This window comes from Camelus dromedarius, chromosome 14 (genome assembly GCF_036321535.1).
Source record: "Camelus dromedarius isolate mCamDro1 chromosome 14, mCamDro1.pat, whole genome shotgun sequence".
Lineage (NCBI taxonomy): Eukaryota > Metazoa > Chordata > Mammalia > Artiodactyla > Camelidae > Camelus > Camelus dromedarius.
This window is the reverse complement of record NC_087449.1, coordinates 57,063,711-57,085,694: the sequence shown is the minus strand read 5'-3', so window position 1 is coordinate 57,085,694 and position 21,984 is coordinate 57,063,711. Positions and strand designations below refer to the sequence as shown.

At 49.5% G+C, this 21,984-nt stretch overlaps 1 protein-coding gene across 7 annotated transcripts in view; it reads right to left on the bottom strand.

Annotated features, from left to right (window-relative positions):
- KIF17 (kinesin family member 17) overlaps positions 1-21,984 on the bottom strand; it is a 40,563-nt gene that overhangs the window by 1,729 nt on the left and 16,850 nt on the right. For 3 of the 7 annotated variants that reach the window (XM_031464253.2, XM_031464247.2, XM_064493974.1), the window contains 10 exons: positions 21,098-21,207; positions 16,865-17,012; positions 14,757-15,304; positions 13,705-13,785; positions 13,169-13,267; positions 12,645-12,856; positions 10,251-10,482; positions 3,140-3,398; positions 1,988-2,058; positions 109-229 (listed from right to left, as the gene is read on the bottom strand). In XM_031464253.2, the coding sequence (XP_031320113.2) occupies positions 109-229; positions 1,988-2,058; positions 3,140-3,398; positions 10,251-10,482; positions 12,645-12,856; positions 13,169-13,267; positions 13,705-13,785; positions 14,757-15,304; positions 16,865-17,012; positions 21,098-21,207 (1,881 nt within the window). The remainder of the gene's footprint in view (positions 1-108; positions 230-1,987; positions 2,059-3,139; positions 3,399-10,250; positions 10,483-12,644; positions 12,857-13,168; positions 13,268-13,704; positions 13,786-14,756; positions 15,305-16,864; positions 17,013-21,097; positions 21,208-21,984) is intronic. The other 4 variants (XM_031464248.2, XM_031464249.2, XM_031464251.2 and 1 more) reach the window with 4 other exon arrangements.

Sequence of the window (21,984 nt, the reverse complement as noted above, 5' to 3'; positions counted from 1 at the left end):
AAACTGAGGCTCAGAGAGGAAAAGGGGTTTCTGACCCAGGCCTGTGTGACTCCAAATCCATCCCAGTTGCCAGAGGGCTAGAGGACAGGAGGTGGGCGGGGCACTCACTGAGGCTCTTCATGGGATCCGTGCTGAGGATCTGACTGGCCCGCTTGGACCGGAAGTAGTTACTGGCAATATTTTCACTGTCACTCCGACTGAGCATCAGCTTGTAACGGTCTTCTTCCTGCTGGGATTCCAAATCCTCATGGGTCACACCCCTTGTTTGTGCAGTTTCTGGGCCTTACGCAGGGCTCAGCAGCCTCTGCAGGCCTGAGTGATGGGGCTGCCCTGAGCCTCACTGCCCACATTGGTGTACCTGACTTTAGAGCCCAGACTCCTGGGTGGGATCCAGGCAGTTCAGGGTAGGAGAGTCAGTCTCCAGCCAAGCCTACACACACTCCCCCTGACCCCTACCTCCACCTTCCTTGGGATGGGAAGTGCCTTGTTCCTCCTGAAAAGCTCAAAACAAGGTATCCTGCCAGCTCCATCAGAGGCAGGGACAATACTAAACACCCCAAACCCATCACAGTATATTCATAGGATTAGGTAATAATACAGTACGTGGCTCACGGGCCCATTTATGATCATTAGAACTGGAGTTCCAACCTTTTTATCACCAAGGACTATTATTTTTCACTGCTTTAGTGGACTGTCTTCTTCAACCTGAATCTCTTCTTTCAGGAAACTACCCTTTTCCTGCTTGACATGCTCCTGGTGGGGGTGATCACTCATAGCGCCCTAATACCACCACTCCCACCAGCCCGTCTCCTTGCTACACAGCTGGACATGTGACCCAGACTGGATCAGTCACAAAACTACATCTTTTGGATATAGTCATTGGTCCAAGAGTAGGCCCATGATCCAGGCAGAGCCAATCAGAATCTTTCTACAAGCGTTGGTTTAAGGATGCTCTAAGAGACCAGGTCTCTCTTCCTATTGGATCTCCAATTGCTAGCAGCCATCTTTCCTGCCACATGGCGAAAACCTGCTTGACTCCAAAGCTAGGATTCCAAGGGAAGCAGAACCAAGAAGTGAAAAAACACACAGAACCCTGACTGTTTGACCCCCTAGATCCAGTCATGCATGAAACTGTTGCACTTAACATGAACCAGTGAATTCCCTATTTTGCTTATGGGTAAGTATCCATCATTTAGAGCTAAAAGCATTCTAATATAACCCATTTGTGGTTCCAGGTTAAAAGTGTCTTTTTTTTAGGAACAACTTTCTTTTTTTTTTTTTTTAAATAACGCTATCAAAAGCAGCCAGTCAGCTTAAGACCAGCCTGAGTTGCTCAGGCAGAAATGCTTGGCTGGAATTCATGAACCTGTGAGTGGCCTTATCATGACTGCAAGGTATGTTCTATGTAGGTTTTCCAAAATATCTATAATGGTTTAAGGCAGGGATCAGCAAATTACAGCCTACGGGCCAAATCCAGCCCACAGACTGTTCTTATAAAGTTTTATCGGAACACAGCTGTGCTCATTCATTTACGTATTGTGTCTGGCTGGTCTGTGCTATGATGGCAGAGTTGAGAAGTTGTGTCAGAAACCAGAGGGCCCCCAAACCCTAAAATATTTACCGTTTGGTCCTTTAGAGAAAAGTTTGCTGACCTCTGCTTTAAGGGTATATATTTGTTGTAATACAAAATAAAGGAAATATGAAATAAAGTGACTTTAGAATCCCAATGCCTGTTTATGGAAACTCTGCTTTCCCTCTGGTCCCTATGACCGACTGTAAGTGCCTCTGAATGAGGGGCAGAGTCGGTGGAGGGTCTGGGTGCTAACGGAGTTACACAGAAAGGATCCAGGCTCCGCCCTCGGCTTTAATCCTTGGGTGGATGGAGGTAGAGTCCAGCCCCTACAACAGCGCTGACCCACTGCACTTGGGGGCCAAGCCCACCCCACCATGGCTCCCCACTCTCTGCCCGCTCGCCCAGAAACCTTACCATGCCTGGTTCACCCGTGTTCACTGCAGAGGTTTTGCAGGCTGGTCTGTTCTGTGGCCCTGTTGAAACTGCTATGAGAAAACAGAAGCTAAGGTCACTGCTGCCAGGAACGAGGGCCAGAGGGACAGGGCCGGGGGTGTGGGGGGGTGCTCCCCCCCAGAGCAGGGGGTCAGGCCAGGCTCAGACTCAGAGCCAGGGGAGAACACCTCCCAACCCAAGCAAAGCGATGGCTTTGGGAAACAAACAGCAGAAGCACTCAGACGAAAGAAGCCATTTCCCTGCTTCCCGTCGGCAGAAAGGCTGCTGCCTGCACTTTGCAGGAACTGGAGCGGCTGGAGTTTCAGCAGGGATGGTGCCAGTGCCATCCACAGTCGTCAGAGATGTAGGTGCTCAGGGAGTCTCTGGCCAGGGGGAGGGCTGGTGGGGGCCACTGTGGGATGTGGGCGCCTGCTTCTCCCTGAATGGGCAGAGCCAGCGTGTGGCTGGTGAAGACCCACTGCGAGTCTGACCTATTCTGAGGCTCAGTGCAGGTGGAGGGCCTTCAAGATCATCTTATCCAACCCCTTCTTCATGAGGATCAGGGGACCAAAGCCCAGAGAGGGACAGTGACCATCATAAAGTCATACAGGAGGTCAGTGGCAAAAGCAGAAGGCCTGAAATAACAGCTCATTTCTACCCTGGCCCACAACACACTGCTATGACTGTGACTTTAGATAAGTCACTTACACTCTCTGAGAGTCCTCATATGTAAAATGGGTGCACTAATCTTTTTCCTTCACTGGCTTATTGTAGGATGAAATAATGACAATGGTGATCTTGAAATAAAATGTGCCTGGCACTTAAAATGTGCCAGGCATGGCTCTAAGGGTTTTACATGTAAGCCACCCAGCAATTTTTAAGGAAGGTGCTGTTATTAATCTCCATTTCACAGATGAGGACACTGAGTCGCAAAGAGCTCGCACAGGGAATGGTGCAGCCAGAATTCCAACCCACATCTGTTTGACCCTTAGGTCCCCAACAGTTTGGGTACCCAAGGTCACATGTCTGCTGCACCCACAGCCAGCTGGGAGAGGCCCATGGCTCCATCAGAAAGCAGGAGGGCACACTGTGGAGAAGGGCAGGGACAGCCAAGGGGACACCAAAGCTCCTGACCTACTGGGAGGCTGGTTTTGATGACGATGGGCTCGGGGATCTTCCAGAAGCCATTATCCTCATCCCAGCAGGACTCGCGCCTTATCTTCTCCAGGTTGCTATAGTTACAGTCCCGGCGAATCAGGGGCTGCACCTGCTCCAAGAGCTGCTGCAAGAGCATAAAGTCACGTTCCTGCCGACGGATGGTGGCCAAGTAATCGATCTTCTCTAGCTCAAACTCCGACTGCAGATCTTTGATCTCCACTTCTGCTGCCCGAAGCTGAAAACAAAAGAAGGATATTTTAAATTCGTGGGAATGATAATCATGTGTAACCAACTGAGAAAAGAGGATACTTGGCAGGACACAGGTGGGCAGGTAGCCATCAGGGAGGAGAGGGTACACAGGAGCTTCACCTAAGTTAATTCTGCTCCATGTGTGGAGCTGGAGAGTAGACACAGTCATGGTAACAAGCTATATAGCTCTGTACACTTGTAATCATTCACAATGATCTTTGTAACAGCTTTAGTGGGATATAATTCACGTCATCTAATTCTTCCACTTAAAGTCTACAGTCCAGTGGCTTTTCGCATATTCAGAGTTGTGAATCACCAATCTACTTTCTGTTCTTACAGATTTGCTTACTCTGGACATTTCATATAAATGTAATCATACAATATGTGGTCTTTTGTGTCTGGCTTCTTTCACTTAACATGGAGTTTTCAAGGTCCATTCATGTTGCAGAACGTATCAGCACTTCTTTCCTTTTCTTGCCAAATAATATCCCATTATGTGGATATATCAGTATATCGTTTTTTCATTCATGATTGTTTCCACTTGTGGCTATAATGAATAACGCTACTATGACCATCAGTGTACAGTTTTTGTGTGTGCATGTTTTCATTTCTCTTCAGTGTAACTGCTGAGTCATACTATGTTTAACTGGACTATTTTCCAAAGCTACCACACCATTTTACAGACCCACAAGCAGTATATGAGGGCTCCAATTTCTCCACAGCCTCACCAACATTTGTTATTCTCTGTCTCTCCTATTACAGCTGTCCCGGTGGGTGGGAGATGATACCTCACTGTGGTTTTGATTTGCATTTCCCTAAGGGCTAGTGATGTTGAGCTTCTTTTCATGAGTTTACTGGTGATTTGTATATATCTTCTTTGGAGAAATGGCTGCTCAGATCCTTTACCCATTTTAAAACTGGATTGTCTTTATTCTTGAGTTGTAAGTTTTCTTTATATTTTCTAGATATAAGCACCTTATCATTTTATATGATTTGAAAATATTTTCTCTCATTCTGTGGGCTATCGTTTCATTTTGGTTTTGTTTTTGTTTTTTGGGGGGTGGAGGTAATTAGATTTATATATTTAATTATTTTTTTGATGGAGGCACTATGGATTGAACCCAGGGTCTCATGCATGCTAGGCATGCATTCTATCACTTGAGCTATATCTGCCCCACCTTGTCTTTTAATTTTTTATAGTATTTGAAGCACGAAAGTTTTAATTTTGATTAAATCCAATTTCTTTTATTTCTTTGTTGTTTATGTTTTTGGTGTCATGCCTAAGAAAGCATCGCCTAGTTCAAGGTAATAAATATTTAAACTTGTGTTTTCCTCTAAAAGTTTTATAGTTTTAGCTCTTAATTTAGGATTTTGACCCACTTTGAGTTAATTTTTGTATACAACGTGAGGTTGTAGTGCAACATCATTTTTTGGCATGTGGGTATCTAGAGTTGTCCCAGCACCATTTGTTGAAAAGACTGTCCTAAGAAAAAAAAGAAAAAAAGAAAAAAAGACAAGACTGTCCTGTCTCCATTGAATCATCTTGGCACCTTGTTGAAAATCAACTGACTGTAAATGTGAGGGTTTATTTCTGGATCCCCAGTCCCATCCCGTTGATCTACATGTCTGTCTTTACACCAGAACCACAGTCTTGATTACTGTGACTTTGTAGTAAATTCTGAAATCAGGAACTATGAGTCCTCCAATTATGTTCTTTTCAAGATTATTTTGGCTATTTTGAGTCCCTTGAATTTCCATGTGAACTTTAGGATCAGCTTGTCAAGTTCTTCAAAGACACCAGCTGGGACTTTGATAGTGATTACCTTGAAATCTGTAGATCAATTTGAGGAGTACTGCCATCTTACCAATATTAAGTCTTCCAATCCATGAATATAGGATGTCTTTCCATTTACTTAGGTATTCTTCATTTTGAATATAAGTTTTATATTCCTTTTGTTAAATTTATCCCTAAATATTTTATTCTTTTTGATGTGTTATAAATTGTTTTCTTAATTTTATTTGCAGATTGTTCATTGCAAGTGTATAGAAATACAATTACTGTTTGCTTGTTGATCTCATACCCTGCAACACTGCTGAACTTGTTCATTGATTCCAGTAGGGGTTTTTTTAGTGGATTCCTTAGGACTTTCCATATATAAAGATCATGTCACCTGCAACTAGAGACAGTTTTACCTATTCTTTGCCAATCTAGATGCCTTTTATTTCATTTTTTTGCCTAACCGCTCTTGCTACAACCACCAGTCCAATGTTGACTAGAAGTGGTGAGAGTAAACATCCTTTTATTGTTTCTGATCTTAAGGGAAAAGCATTCAGTCTTTCACTATTAAGTATGACGTTAGCTGTGAGTTTTTCATGCCCTTTATCAGACTGAAGAAGTTCCCTTCCATTTAGTTTGTTGAGTGTTTTTATCATGACAGGTTTTGAACTTCATCGGATGCTTTTTTTGCATCAATTAAGATGATCATGTGGGTTTTGTCCTTTATATTATGTAATACACTAATTGATATTTTGGGATGCTATACCAACCTTGCATTCCTGGGATAAATCCCACTTCAGCATGCTGTATAATCTTTTTTATATATTGTTAGATTTGGTTTGCTGGTATTTTGTAGAGCATTTTGTGTCTATATTCATAATTAATATTGGTCTATAGTTTTCTTACGTCTTTATCTGATTTTGGTATCAGGTGTTACTGCCCCATAGAAAGAGTTGAGAAGTATTCTCTTCTACTTCATAATGATTTTTTTAAAAATTTTTTACCTATTTTTTAAAAAGTATTTTAAAATATTTTTAAATTAATTAAGATATGTCCAAAACCTCTATAAGGAAATTTATAAAATACTCCTCTAAGTGACACAAAAATTAATTTGAGCTAATATAAAGATATACAATGGATGTTCCTGGACCAGATAATTCAACTTCGTAAAGATAATCAGTACTCCCGAGCTAACTTATAAATATAATATAGTTCCCCCCCAAATTCCATCCATTTTTTTCTTTTTCTTTTGAGCTTGTCCAATTGTCTATCAAGTTAATTTGGAAAAAAAACAAACAAGAAAGAATATCTAGGAAAAACCTGAAAAAGAAAATCACAGAGAGAGGATTACCCCTTTGAGATTATAAAACAAGTTATAAATCCTCTGAATTTTAAACAAAGTGGCTGGCACTCGTACTTGAATAGACAGAGTAAGAGAAATGAATAGAAAATCCAGAGTTATATCTAAGTGCATACAGAAATTTAGCATACAATAAAAGCAACACTGAAGTCAGTATAAATGGACTTTTCAAAAAATGGTACAAAAGATAACACTGAATCAGCTCCTCACACATGCACCAGGATAAATTCCAAGTGGATCAGAGATTTAAATGTAGAAACAAACCCACACACATTCTAGAAGAAAACACAAGTGAACATGTCCAACTACGATTCAAGATCTATATGCAATAATAAAGTTGATCAGTTGGACAAAATAATTTTTTTGGATTTTTGTATGGGAAAGATGCCATAAAGCATCATAAAAAAGACAAACTAGAAAAAAAAATTTCCAACTTATATCACAGACCAAGAGTTAATATTTCTAATATAAATTATAATACTTCTCCTATAATGAACTATAAGCAGAGAAGAAAAAGAACTACCACCCTCATCAAAAAGTGGACAAAATATGTGAACACAGTTTAGAGAATAAAACCTGCAAATGTCCCTAAAACATAAGAAAAAATACTCAATCTTGCCCACAATATGAAACACATAAATTGAAACTACACTGAACTATATAATAAATAAGTTCTGGGAATGTAATATACAGCATGGGGACTATAGTTAATAACACTGTGTTGTATATTTGAAAACTGCTAAGAGAGTAGATCTTAAAAGTTCTCATCACAAGGAAAAAACCATTAACTACGCGAGGTGATGCATGTTAACTAGACTCACTGTGGCGATCATTTGGCAATAAGTATAAATACCGAATCATTACATTGTATACTGAAATCAACATCATGCTATACATCAATTATATCTCAATTTAAAAAAAAATTTTTTAAACTACACTGGGATACTACTTCTCATCTATCAGAATAGCAAAAAAACCCAATTTTTCAGTCTACTCTGTTGGTGAGGCTGTGAGAAAACACACATGCATGCTAGCAGAAATGCAGAGATACAGTCCCCATGCAGGGAAGTTGGCAATATCCAGCAAAATCACATATGTATTTACTCTTTGTCCCAGCAATCCCAGTTGGAGGAACTGATTCCAAAGAAACCTACCAAAATAAAAAGTAGTATACAGACTATTCACTAGAGATCTCTATTGTAGCAGAAGATTGGAAACAACCCAAATGTCCATCAGGAGAGGACTGACTGAATAAACAGTGAGGACCATGTAGCAGTAAAAAGGAATTAGAACTATTTTCAGATACTGCTATGGAGTGATTCTCGGGATATATCGTTATGTGAAAAAAAGCTATGTGGAGGAAAGTTTGTATAGTAACTACATTTATCCAAGAAGGGGGAGGATATGTATGTGTAGGTGAGGGGGATGTGTACACACACCCACACATTAACTTATATTTAAAAATACACACAGAGTTCTGGGTACCTGAAGATAATGGTAGCTACCTAAATCTGAATCTCTCCAGAGAGATCCTCAGAAAGTCACATAGAACGACAAGGAGAAAAAATAAAACCATCCTCAGCCCAGCCTACCGGCCAGTAGGAACATAGGAATGTCAGTCCTACAACCACAGAGGATTAAATTCTATCAACAACCTGGTAATGGATTCTCCCCTAGGACCTCCAGAAAGAAATGCAGCCCTGCCAACACCTTCATTTCAGTCTCGTGGAATCCTAAGCAGAGGAACCAGCCTCACTATACCTAGAATTTGACCTACAGAACTGTGTAACTGGTGCTGTTTTAAGCAACTAAATGTGTGGTAATTTGCTATAGCTGTGATAAGAAATGTATGAAGAGCTCTATTTAAAGCTGTATGGTCAGAAGAGTGTGCTATTGAGTAAAAAATCTAGTAAGCCACCCCAAACCTTTACCTCTGTCTGGCTGTTAGCATAACTGACGCCATCTTGGGCCCATTCAGTTCCTCCTGTCCTTCCACTGACCCTACCTAGGGCTGTACTGTGTAGCAAATCTCTACTCTGTCGTCAAGGGCTCTGTAGTTAATGAACACTGTTTAATGATCGTTAGGTCCAGGTGGCCTCTATGCTACATTAGTCTCCAAACAATGACAAAGACCTTTGCTGACGTAGTCCCAGGACCCACAAGACTAGTTACTCTTTCATAAATCTTGACTTAGGAATGTACTTCTTGTTTCCAAGCATGTACTCCGACCCCTAGGTTAACCACAGAACTGTCCCAATGGCCCCTCAGTGCTGCAGAGTGCAGCTGCTAATGCTCAGGGATTCCTGTCTGCCCGATCCTACCCTGTGAGTAGGTTACCCTGTAATAAACTGATCCATTGGTTACATGGAGATGCCTGACCCGTTTTTTAGTCTCAAGCTACCTGAGTTTGGTGGGCACTTTTTGTTCCCTCCATCTTCAATAATCTCTGCATTCAATTGTTACTGAGAGTGCAGAAAAAACAGGAGATTATGAAATAAACAGAAGAAAGCAGATGTATCTGATCAAAGCTACTCTAAGAAACATAAAATGAAAACCAAAGCATTTCAGCAGAAGAAAATTCCCCGTAAAACACAAGCACACAGAACTAGATTTAAAATGTAACCAACACCCCACCATGAATAAAATTTCCTTAAACAAGTATTCACTGATATGAAAATTTCAAATCAGAAATCTAAAAATCTCAAAATGGAAATGGGCAAAAATGAAGACGAGAAATGGAACATTAGCAGAAAATCAGGAAGGAATTTTTTTAACAGGTACGTAGACCAAATTACAAGAAATCCAAAAAAGAATTAATTCAATTAAAAATATAACAAACGGTATTAAGGGAAGGCATGAAAATAGCCCCCAAAAAATTAAAACTAAAGAGGTTTAAAGAGGAAAAAGTATCCGCTTTATGCTTTCACAAGATCCCTTGGTAACCAGTGTTGGGTGGGGATGAGGAGGGGGGAACCCTGCAGGTGGTCAAGGGAGACATTATGAGGCCCAGATCACCTAGAGGACGTTCCGAAGGACATCTAAGTGACTGTCACAGGTGGCAGAACCTCATTCCTCTTGTCCTCACTCTCCATGCTCAGCCACATAGTCGCCTTTCTGTTCCTGGAACTATGAACCGCGTTCCAGGCATTGGCCGGTCTCTCAGCCGAGAACGCTCCTCCCTCAGGTCATCACACGCCTGCTCTTTCTTAACCTTCAGGTCCCGCCTGAGAAGTAACCGCCTCCACGAGAATGGCCCTGTCCCCCTATCTAAGGTGGCCCAGGCACATCTGGGTGCTGGCGGCACAAGGCACTCACTTTGTGAAAATAAATTCAGTTGTGCATTTGTGATCTGTGCATTTGTACTTCAGTAAAAGTGAAAAAATGGAAACAAAGCAGCCTCCATCCCTATTCTCTTCATTGAGCCATCCCTCCGTGACAGTCTCCTGCTTGTTTCACTGCTGTGTTATTACTTAGACATACGCACACTCCCCCTGGACCGTGAGCTCCACGACAGCAGAGAAGCACCTGTCACCGGGACTGCTTCCAGCACAGGTCAGGGCCCACAGTAGGCGCTAAATACACAAGGTGTCTAGATCAGGGATGAATCCCTGCCCAGCGCTGCCTGCGTGCCGGAGCGGGGCCGGCGGGGCGGGGCCGGAGGGGCGGGGCCGGCGGGGCGGGGCCTAAGTCCGGGGCCTCACCTTCCTCTGCATCTTCTCCAGCAGCTTGCTCTTGGCCCTCACTTCCTCCTGGATGGAGTCATAGACGTTGAGCAGCATCCAGTCCCCGCTATCCTCGTCGGAGTTCTGCAGGGCTGCCACCAGCTGCTTCTTGCGCTCGTCCGCATACCGCTTCCGCCGCCTGTGCTTCTCCTTCAGGTCCTTGTTCTTGGCCTGCTCCCCCCCGACCACCTGCTGCTCCAACAGCTGCAAGCTGCGGAAACGGAGGAGAAAGCAAACGTAACAAAGCCTGCCGATCACTGAGCACAGGCTGTCCAGCCTAATGTCACCCACTCCTTCCAACAACCACACTTCACAGAGACGTAAACTGAGGCCCAGACAGGCGAAGCCACCGGCTCCGGGTCAGACCCAGGGTTCCTACCAGATCTACCTGACCCCAGGCCTGTACACCCAGCTGCCCCGGTGGTTCTGCCCCCAGGAAGGGGAGGGCGGGAGTCTCCCTCTGGACCAAGAGCTGAGCCACCTGCGACTCGCCACCCGCCTCCCGGTCCACCGGCTCCTGGTCCACCCGCCTCCCCGTGCTGATGGCTGCGAAGCGGAGCAGGCTCGCAGCTGTGTTCCGGACAGCCTGAGGGATCAGAGTAACCCTGGGTTGTGGAGCATGCTCAGTACAGTCAGTGCATAATGCTCAGTCAGGGACATGCACAGTGTGTTTTTTAAATATTTATGCCTAAAATGCTCCCAAATGTTTAGAGTTGAACCTTCTGAAGGTACACGTTTTAAATAACGACAAAGAAAGGCTCACGTGGAGCTCCCCACTGTCCAATAAAGCACCACAAAAGTGTTTTAGATTCTGCCTCTTCCCAGAGGGATGTAAGGGGCGTATAACCACAGGCGTTACAGGGGCTCGTAACAGGATAGATCACGCTCGAGGGAAAGACGGGGCCATGCAAACCCATCAGTCCAGCCTAGACTTGCTTCAGGCTTGGCTCTGAGCTCGACAGCACCCAGGTAACAGGGGAGCCGTGTCCAAGTCACTCCTCTACTTAAAATCCTTCCTGGGTTATAACTGAATCACTATGCTGTACACCAGAAACTAATACAACTCTGTAAATTAACTAGACTTCAGTACAAAAATACCCTTCTAGGGTCCCCATCAGAATGAAGCCCCAGCCCCAGGGGCACACAGTGCTTCCCTGGAATCTCCCCCTGTACCCCACCACCCCTAACTCATTCCAGCTTTAACTCGGGGCTGCTGCTTCTCCAGACACCCAGACTGTTTCTGCCCTTTGCACCTTTGGGCCACCTTGGCTGTGTGTGCCTTGTACCTCAAATGCCACCCCTGAGGCATCTGTGGTGTAAACCTTATTTAGGTGTCCCCTCTTCTGAGAAGCCTTCCCTGACCACACTCCAGACCACACCCTGAAAACTGTCACATGTGCTGGGTGTTTTCTGTGCGCCAGACGCCGAGCTGCCACCTCTGCAGGCATCGTCTCATTTGACCCTCACAACAAGCTTCTCGAGCTGGAACTCTATCACCCACTGTTTGGCTGGGAAGCTAAGGCACAGAGAGGTTAACCTTGGTCCAGGTGGTGGAGCTGGGAAGTGGGGGAGGCGGACGAGAATCCGGGGAGTCAACTGCACAGCTAGTTCACGTCTAACTGCTCCAGAACCTGCCTCCCCAGGTCTCGCGTACCTGGCTCCCCCTGGACCGAGAGCCCCTTGGAGGCCAAGGCGACATCCATGCATGCTTGCATCCTGGTGTCCAGCATGTAGCATTTGCTCAGTTAATGTCTGAACCATGGACTGTGGGACCAGAAAGGAGCTGAACCCTAGGCCATGGGGCTAACTCTGTCATGGAAGTGGGCCTGACACTAATCTCATCTACAGAGGTGAGAACCAAGGCTCAGAGATGTTAAGTGACTTGCACAAAACTGCACAGCAAGTGAGGAAAGCTCAGCTCCCCAGGCAGCCACAGGCGGTGTTTGGGGTGGCTTAGCCTTAGGGGGAACATGTCATCCATCAGGAGGGCACCCAAGGCTCAGCTGGGACCTAGGGAAAGCCTGCATCACCTGCCCTGGGATCCTGAAACCTGCAGGCCAGGCCCCACAAAGACCAGGTGGGGACAGTCCCTTCCCTTCCTCCTGGAGCAGCTGCTCCCTAGTTGGCACCTCCAGGCGGGGATGGGATCTGGGGGCACCCAGGCAGCTTCGTGAGCAAAACCCTGCCTGCCTGGAGGACTTGAGCACCATCCCCACCTCTGGAGAGGATCAGGGCCACCTCAGCCACATCAGGAGATCTGGGTAGGGCTCAGAAAGAATCTATGGACACCTCCACCCCTGAGCCCAGGGCATAGCTCCCTCCAGCCCCAACACTGGGTCCCAACACCCACTGGCCCCAGGCTCAGGAGCTTACCGGGCAAGCACCTGCTGCTGGTCCACGATGGGCAGGAGGTCATCTGTCAGCACTGCCACCTCCACGCCCACACTGTCCCTTCTTGCACTTGTCATGGCCAGCAGGGACTGAGGCTGAGCCTCCAAGGCCACCTGAGCCTCAGCCTCGGCCCCTGCACCAGGCTCTGCTGCCAACACCACCTCCTCGGTCACTTCCGGGCCCAGGTCAACCTCCTTGAGCACAAAGAGAAACCAAGGTGGAGGCAGGAGGCCAAGTCCTGGACGGGAGCTCACAGCAGCCTCAATCCTAGACGGGGCATCCTGGCCCCTGGCTGTCTGGGACAGCTCACTTCTGGCTCGGGGACACCATTTCCACAAAAATGTGCCCAATCAAGCTCCTGCTGCCACCATTTCCACCAGCAACCCCCCCCAAATGGTCCCTTCCTTCCTGCTTGGGACCCAGCTCCATGCCCCCTGCTAGCCAGGGTGCCCCAGACCTCTCCATCTACCATCTCCTGAGAACCTTCAGTGCCTGCCGGCTCCTACCCAGTAATCAGGTACAGAGGCCGGCAGATCGCTTTCTCTCTCCATGAACGTGGGTAGATTTAAAGGTTTCCTTCCACTCCCCTTGACTGGTTGTACTTTCTGAAACAGAAGAGAAGAAAAAGGCGGGGTCTGAGAGCAGCAGGGCCCAAAATGGGTCCCCCACTGTGGCGAGAGTTCCCTGACAGTGCCTCAGGGGCCCCCAGCCCCTGCCCCACAGCCCTTGTCCACCACACACTCCAGGACTCTGCTTTGGACAAGGGTTCCGTGGCAGAGGCAAGCTTGAAAATCACTGTAGAACAGTGGCCTCTCATTAACACATCAATAAAAAGAAGTGTGACAGCTCCTTTGATTTGGACGCTGCTTTGCAGTCTCTGATAAGCCAGGGGGAGAACTGGGGTCATTGTCCTTGTTTTCTGGGGGAGAAAACTGAGGCCATAGAGGGAGGAGGCTAGTGGGAGTGTCACAGGAAGAACCACACCCCTGGAACTATCCCCACCACATGGAGGGCCCAGCGGAGGGTGGGGGAGTGGACTCACAGTCCTGGGCAGAGGGTCGTCAGCTGCCTCAGCTTCAGGCCTGAGGTCATGGGGCTCCAGCAGATCTGTCAGAGAGGGGCGCTGGCAGGAGAACAGGAAGCAGGAAGTGGGGAAGAGGGATGATTGAGCCAGAATCATCATCTGCTGCCCCGCCCCGCCCTCTCCTTCAACTCCCCACACTGCTCACCCACCCCACCTCCTCCCCCTGCCAGTCACTGGGGAGAGAGGGGCTGGAAGAAGGGGAGAGGAGATAAGGGGGGGTTGGACAGAAGAGAGAGGAAATGGGGGAGAGAGGAGAGACCCACACGTTCTGAGCACCTGCTATGTTCCCCAGAGGTGTTACCCGCGTGAGTTCATGTGTAACCCGCATCAGCATCCCCATTTTATAGACAAGGAGACGGAGGCCAATAAAGGTGACTGGCCAAGGTCACACCACCGAGTGAGTGGGACAGCTGGGATCTGAGCCCAGGTCTGTCTGATTCAAAGGCCTGTGATCTTTATACCCACACAACCTCACACACAGGAAAGGAAAGGAACAAAAGGGAGAAAAGAGAAAAAAGAATTTTAAACATAAAAGAAGAGGTGAAAAGAGAGAAGGCATTGGGCAAAGGGCCTGGATGGAGGAAGAGCAGCATCTCAGGACCCCTGGGTGGTCCCCGAGAGGTAGCTGGATTCGCACAGACCCCCCCTTTGAGAGCAGGAGGGTTGACCAAGGCTGCCTCTGGCTCTTTCAGGCCTGGGGTGCAGTGTAACCATGGCAACCAGCAAACTTCCCGAGCAGATGTTCCTCCCTCAGCAAAACAGGTGCCCACCTGGCATCACCTGGGATCTCGATCCTAACCTTCCTACTGATTTACAGAGCATTAGACAGAGCTTCTCTTCCCCAGACCCCTGAATACCTGAGCCACCACCACGCCAGAGCCACCGCAGAGATGGTGCCGGCAACGCCGGAGCAGCAGAGGTTAGGTGTCTGCGCATGCCCAGTGACCTCTGTGCCCCAGCCGAGCTCTGCCCCCTGAATTCCTGCATGGATCCTGCACGACATCAGCTACCTGCGTGCTGACCTTGGGTACGTCCGCGTGGGGCACATCCACCCCAGCCACCGTGGAGGAGAGCCTGGCCAGCTTGGCTTCCACTTCAGCAAACGGGTCGTGCAGGCCTGGTAACAGCTCCAGGGCCAGCAGCTGGGGCTCCTCTTCCTGGAGGAAGGGCTCCTCTTCCAACAGGGGCTCCGTGGCCTCCTGGCTGACATCCTCATCCAGGAAGTATCCGCTCTGGGCCTCCACCTCGGCCACGGAGAACCCCAGGCTGGAGGGCTCCCCGGGCCCAGGGAAGGCCACAGAGATGGAGGTTTCATTGAGCATGGAAGACTCTTCAGACCCAAAAGAAACTTGGGTCTCCACCTTGGGCAGTTCCTCAAACCTGGGAGAAACCTCCACCTTGAAGACATCCTCACTGGGCAGAGTGTCAGGCATGGAGTAGATCTCGGGTTTCACAGCTGTCTCATACTGGAAAGCAGGTGAGTACTCAGAGCTGCTGGCAAACTCAGCCCTGGACATGACCTCGGCCTTGTAGAGGACTTCTGCCTTCAGGACAGCCTCTGTCAATGGAGACCTGCCTTTAGCTTTTCACAGGTTAGAATGGGGGGACCCTTCCCTGCAAGCTGGCCCCAAGCCCACCATCTCCAAGAGACTAGCCTAAGAACAGAGTCTCCCAAGCCCCCCAGTACTGGCTTCCCATCTCTGCCCCTCTGCCCATCAGAACTCAAGCCCTGCCTCCTTCCACCTCTCCCAGGAAGTCTTCCCTGATCAGCTCCATGATTTCTCCATTCTCTGACCTCCCACCCATTAGATGTTGGGCTCTTACCACCCTGCCTTGGGACTGCTCTTAATACATAAACTGACTGCCCTGCAGGACAGCTGGATTCGCACAAGAGAGGCAGGTGCATAAAAATATATTTCTGCGCCCAAGGCAAGAGCTCCCCATCATCAGATTTCACACCTAAGACCCTGAGAGGCCCACGCTGGGGTGACCAGCTCAGGGCTCTTGTCCACAGGATATGCATGAGCCTGGAAGTTAAATGAATGCCGTGGATGAATTTTAGCACGATCAAATAAAACCCCTCAGAGGCCTGCTATTCAAACTGGGCTGCAGGGAACGTTCTGAAGGATAGAAAGTGCTAGAATTTCCCCTTCCCTCTTCCTCTGGGTCTACACCAAGAGGGGCATCTCTCTGCCAGCTGGGATGGGATGATGGCTGTGCAGGCCTCCTGCTCCCAGCTCACGGTCATTCGACCGCCTCCTTTACATCCCACCCCCTTCTTTGTCGCGTGTCCTGGGCTTCCCTGAGAGAGCCCTGCAGTCCCCTTTGCTGAAAGAGGACAACCACTCCCTAGCTCGCGGCCTGAATTTCTCTGCCCTCAGTCTGCACACCTGCAACGTGAGAGTGCAGTGAATCCTGAGTCACTCAGGGAGTTCGGGGGAAGCCCCCAGCCAGTCCCTGGCGAACAGCAATGCCCAATAAACGGTACCAGTGAGGGGACCAACATGGTCCTCATTACACGATGGATTTTATAATATTTGAGTGAGTACTAGGAAGTCTGGGCTGCCTGGCAGCACAGGGGTTTAAAAAATAGTGACGAGGTGGAACATTCTAGAATGTCAAACAGAAGACAAAGATTTTCAGGAAGGTAAAAGTTTTTGCTAATGACTGAATGCTTACTTTGGGGTGTGGTTGCTTTGGTAACAAATGGGCTCAAAAGTGAAAGGAGACGGTAGAAAATGCAGAAACTGGGAGAAGGGACTTACATGAGTGATACATCCTAACTCTAAGGCAGCCTTGGGCGGGGGCCCAGCCAGTGGCCAAGGCCTCAGGTACAGTGCTGTGGGTAAGAATGCTGGCTCTGGGGTCAGACTGCCTGGGTTCAAATCCTGGCTCCACTTTACTAGCTGTGTGACCATTGGCAAGTTACTTACCCTCTCTGTGCTCAGCTTCCTCATCTATAAAATGAGAGTAACTGTAGTGCCTGCCTTGCTGGGCTGCTGTGAGGAGTAAATAGAGCTGAGCCTGGTGCGTGGAATGCACTCTAACAGTTATTCGGGTGAGGAGGAGAGCAGGCTGGCCTCCCTCCTGAGAGCTGCGGGGCGAGGGGGGCGCCCACCTGTCTCCTTTCGCAGGTTCTCCTCCAGCGTGGACAGCCTCACATCATACGAGTTGCGCATGGCAGTGATGTCCTCCTCCAGCCGGGCCCTGGACTCCTGCTCTGCCTCATAGTCGGCCCGCAGCCGGGCCAGGCGCTCTTCGTACTCCTGGGAGTGGTGGGGGGACACGCAAGGGGCAGCATTTTATCACCACTGCAAAACCCAGCTCTCAGTATTCCTTTTTTGTCATTCAAACAATTCAGAAAATACAAATAAGCCAAAAGAACAAAATTCAAACTACCTCCACTACCTGGGGTAATTACTGGCTGGTGAAGACCCCTCTGAACTTATTTCTATGCATTTATCATGGGCTTATAATATGCATATATATACATATTTGTAATCTGCTTTTTTCAGAAAGCAATAGACCACGAACGTCTTTCCACATCAACTAATGCCTTTTAACCAAATGGCCCTCAATCCATCAAAGATGAAATATATTTTTATGCACCTGCCTCTCTCTCCATCTTGGCCATCACCACTAGCTCTGGTCCAGACCTGGTCCCCAACCTCCACTCTCACTCCAAACCCTTCTCCACACAGCAGATGCGTATCCATTGGATCATGTTTCAATGGCGTCCCAGATTCAAGGATAAAATCTAACCTCTTCAACTTGACCTCAAATCCCCAGTGATCTGGCCTGTCCACCCCATGTTTGCCACGCCAGCCGCTTTCCACTCTGAGACACACCCACTCCCTCCCCCAACCTCAGGGCCTTCGCTCTTGCTCCCTCACCAGCTCTTCCCTTCAGGCCTCAGCTTAGTAACCCCACCCTCCCTGATCACCCTCTCAGAAGACGCCCGCTCACCACTCTGTCACATTGCATACTGCTTCTTAGCACGGATTCTAAGTTCCATCATTCTCTACATTTATTTGATTATGGGTTTATCATCCAGCTTCCCTGCCAGAGAGCAAGCACCATCCCGTCTCGCAGCCTCAGTGCAAGGGAATCAGAGGACAGCCACTGAATCAGCAAGAGATGAAACAGAACTGCTAGGCTGAAGGGGAACCCAGACTAGAGGGGCGTCTCCCATGGGGAGGGCCGGGCATTTGTGAACTAATGTTTGTCTCTGACCTGCTGTCTTTTGGAGCCACTCCTGACAGAGGGGCCCGCAGAGGCAGTAAGCCGGAGGGGCGGGACAGGGTTGGGGTGGGAGAAGCCCTGCACACGCCCACCTCTCCAGATCCTCAGGAAGTACAGAGCCAGCACAGAATCCTACAACGGCACGGACGGCATGATCTGGCTGTCTGGCCGGAGCAAAGGAGACAGAGAATCATTAAAATGTAACGGTTTCTGTGACACTTTTGAGATGCATTTCAGCCTCAGGGCAATACATGCAAAGTTACTGAGGCCCGGAGAGGCTCCAGACTTGCCAGGACCACAAGCTCTCCGACGGCCTCATGGAGACCTCCAGTCCACCCTTTCTCCTGCCTCCGCCCCGGCTCCACCTTCCTTACCCAGCTGGGGTCCCAGGGCCAGCACCATACCCATCCCTCACCCCAGCGCCCCCCACTACCCCCTCCCAGCACACCCCTGACCTCAGTGAAACCCAGGCCAAAGCCCAGTGGCACCTACACCCCAGAAAGACCTGCCTGGAGATACACACACGTGTGTAAACACACAGCAGCCCCCATGCACGCAGCACCGGCTTCTGTTCTCACCTGCAAATGTGTGACCCCCAAACCTCAGGAAGACCTCTAAGTGAGGAGCACCCCTTTCCGGTCCTTCCGCCCTCCGTCTCTCCGCAGCCCTCTGCTCCCCCATTCCCTGTCTCGTCCTCCACAGAGAGCACTGAAGAGGTCAGTGATGAACCCCTCCCCACCAGTCCCACAGCTTCCCGTCCACCTGTAGAGAGAGGACGAACCACCAGGAGCCAAACCACCCCACTGGAGGACCCTGCTCTTTCAATCCCCCCACCCTCCTATACCACAGACTTCTCCCCCTATACCAGATCACCCCCCACAGTCTACAAAACGGGCTGTCACTTCTAATATTAAAAACAGTAACACTCTTCCTCGGCTCCACGTGCACCTAGCACGCCCTGCGCCTAGTAGGTGCTCAGAAAACGCTTGTTGATGACTGCACGGGGGGATAGAGTGCAAATCCAGACCCCCGAGCCCCGCCTGGTGCTTGCTACACAGCCCAGCGGGGAGAAGATGCCTTCATTTCACCCTCGTCCAGCAGTAGCAGAGCTGCTCCATGCACACCCTAGAGATAAGGAAACAGGCTTGGAGAGCTTAAACAACCTGCCCGGGCACAGAGCCTGTAAGGACTGGACTCGCAGAATGAAAAAGCTGGGTGGACCCAAGGAATCTTCTAGTCCGAATTCCTCGGGGTACAGGCAGGAGACAGAAGCCCGTGGACTCGCACCTCCAGCCCGTGGCTGAGCCGACTCCTGGCCCGGCGCCCTCTCTACCACACACGGGGCCACTCCCTCATCCTGAGCATCCGTACTGGCTCCGGAGTGGGGAGGAAACCACAGTCCAGGCACACAGTAGGTGCATAATAAATAAGAATCATAAGTGAAAGAACAGGAGGGAGGGAAGAAGGACAGATCTCCCCCCACCTCAGCTCTTCCTCCAAGTGTGGCTCACAGAAGAAAGTCCAGAGCCAGAAAACACACTTGGTGGTGGTGGTCTCGGGGGGCAGCGCCCTGAGGAGGAGGCAGGTGACCCCCATCCCCATAGCCGCCAGCCCAGAGCAGCGTCTCTTCTCCAGGATGACCACTAGGGGGCGGCAGCGCCCTGCTTTCTAAATACCTAGGCTACCTGCCCACCCAATCTCAGGGAGGAAGCTCCCAGCCCAGCCCCAGGCCAACCTTCCTGCTAGTTTTGTGAGCAACATCCGTCCACCTGTCCCTGTGTGATTCCAAAACCCACCCTGAACTCTCAAACCATGATTTCTATTATCCTGTGGGCTTGTGCTCAGCCACCCCTAAAGGCCCCTTCTCCCAATACCCCCTCAGGAGGTGGGCCCTGGGCTCCAGAGACAGGCCTGACACCCCACCTGGCCTCAGGGGCTCCCAGAGCAGCAGGGGAAAGGCAGAGAGAGCGGCTGATCTCCCAGAACTTTCACTGGGGCCTCCCAGGGGGTCCATCTGGGGGCCACAACTGAGCCTCTCCCCAAACCATAAAAGCCTCCACCTGTCATGAGCAGCACTCAGAACTTTTGATCCATTCCTCCCAGCCCTCCAGCCCACAGGACTGAGACTCCCCCAGGCCTTACCCGGCCTGCCTCCCAGAGGCTGGGCCCCAGGCCCTCCCAGCCTGACCAGGGCTTCTGGGGGCCCCAGGGCTGATCCCGCCTGAGGTCATAGTTGAGTGGCAGAGGCCCAGCTGCAGACACGTCCAGGCTCCAGGCCCTGCAGAGCTGTCCCCACTTGGCATTAGGTTTTCCACTAGGAAAAAGCCAGTGCCCTAAAGGGACCATCAAATGTCAAACCCCACCACGTGCTCAGGTCTCAGAATGCAGCTCCCACATGGCAGAAACCCCCAGAAACCAACAGAGCCTGGAGTTGGGACAGAGCCTAAGCCAGGAGTTAGGAGGCTCTGCGTGTCTGGCGGTGTAAGTACTTCTGGAATCAGCTCCACATCAGTAAACTGCGGTGTTACCTGCCCTGCTGGTTCCCAGTGATGCTAGGAGGCACATATGTGGGAGGACCCAGGTCCCCCGAGGTGACAGCTTTTTCTGGGGAGCTAACACCCCACTTATCCACTGGTCAAATGGGTGCCTGGGGACTCCCCACAGCCTACCCAGGCTGCCCTGCTCCCAGCCCCAACCGCTGCACTCTGACCTCCTCACCAAGGTACAGGCCATGCGCCCAGCCAGGGATGCCCTCGCCACTGCCATCAATCCACAGCCACTCATTGCAGCAGTACTGAGGAGAGACCACGCTCCTGCAGACACCCCACACCCCTCTTTGTTCCCCCCACTACACACACAGGCACTGGTGTGGGATGGACTGCACTCTGGAGTCAAAAAACCAAATTTGAATCCCAGGTCAGATTCTCTTTAGCTGTGTGACCTTGGGCAAATCACAGCACCTCTCTGAGCCCCAGCTGGCTGCGCTCCAAAAGGGAGACTGGAGTACCAACCCCAAGGTGATGGCGGAGGGGAAATGACATCGTCCTGGAGGTGGTCACCGCCTGGGCCCTGGCTGCTTGCCTATTCTCCCACATGCTCAGGGTCTCACCTCCCGGATCAGCTGCTTCTCCGCCTCTGTGTCATGCTGGATCACAGGTGGGGACAGAGGCTTCTCCTCAATCTGGACAGGGTTTAGGGGTGCCTGATTGTTCAGCAGGGCTGGGAGAAAAACAGAAACGAGGGGCTGTGACCAAGGTGCATGTGGTTTGCAGGAACTGAGCAGAAATCCATAAAAAGACAACTATGTCCTCATTCAAACAAACTTCAAGGCACTGAACTTACGTCAAGCATGTCTCTGTATAAAATTCTAATACACTCATCCAACGAATACTTCTTGAGCACCTACATGTTCCAGGCCCTGGGGGGTGGGATTTGGCATTGAACAAAACAGCCAAGACTCCACACTCAGAATTGTTTTCAACTGGGGAAGAAAAGCAAGCAAAATGCATAACATGTTACAAGGTGATACTTTCTAAAAAGAGAAAGAAAGCAAGGAGGATGCTCAGAAGTTAAGATTCAGGGAGAAAGGTGGCAATTTAAATGAGTGGACAGGGGAGACCTCTTGGACAAGGTATGAGGAAAGCGGTGATCCAAAGGAAGTGAGGAAGAGGGGCAGGCAGAGATCCTGTGGATGACAGAAGGGAGCAGTGTGTGCAAAGGTCCTGTGGCAGGAAGGGGGCTGTGACTGTTCCAGGAACAGCTGGGAGGCCACGAGGCTGGAGCAGAGTGAGCAAGGGAGAGCAAGAGCAAAGAGGAGGTCAGAGAGGAAAAGTCCCAGGCACCTCACTGATCTTGGAGGTGAGCAGGGTCAGGGGTGGGGAAGGAGGGAAAGAGGGGGGAAGGAGGGAAAGAGGGGGAAGGAGGGAAAGAGGGGGAAAGCAGATTGTCTGAGTGGAATCCCTCATCATGGTGTTCAAGGCTCCCTCCATTCCAGCC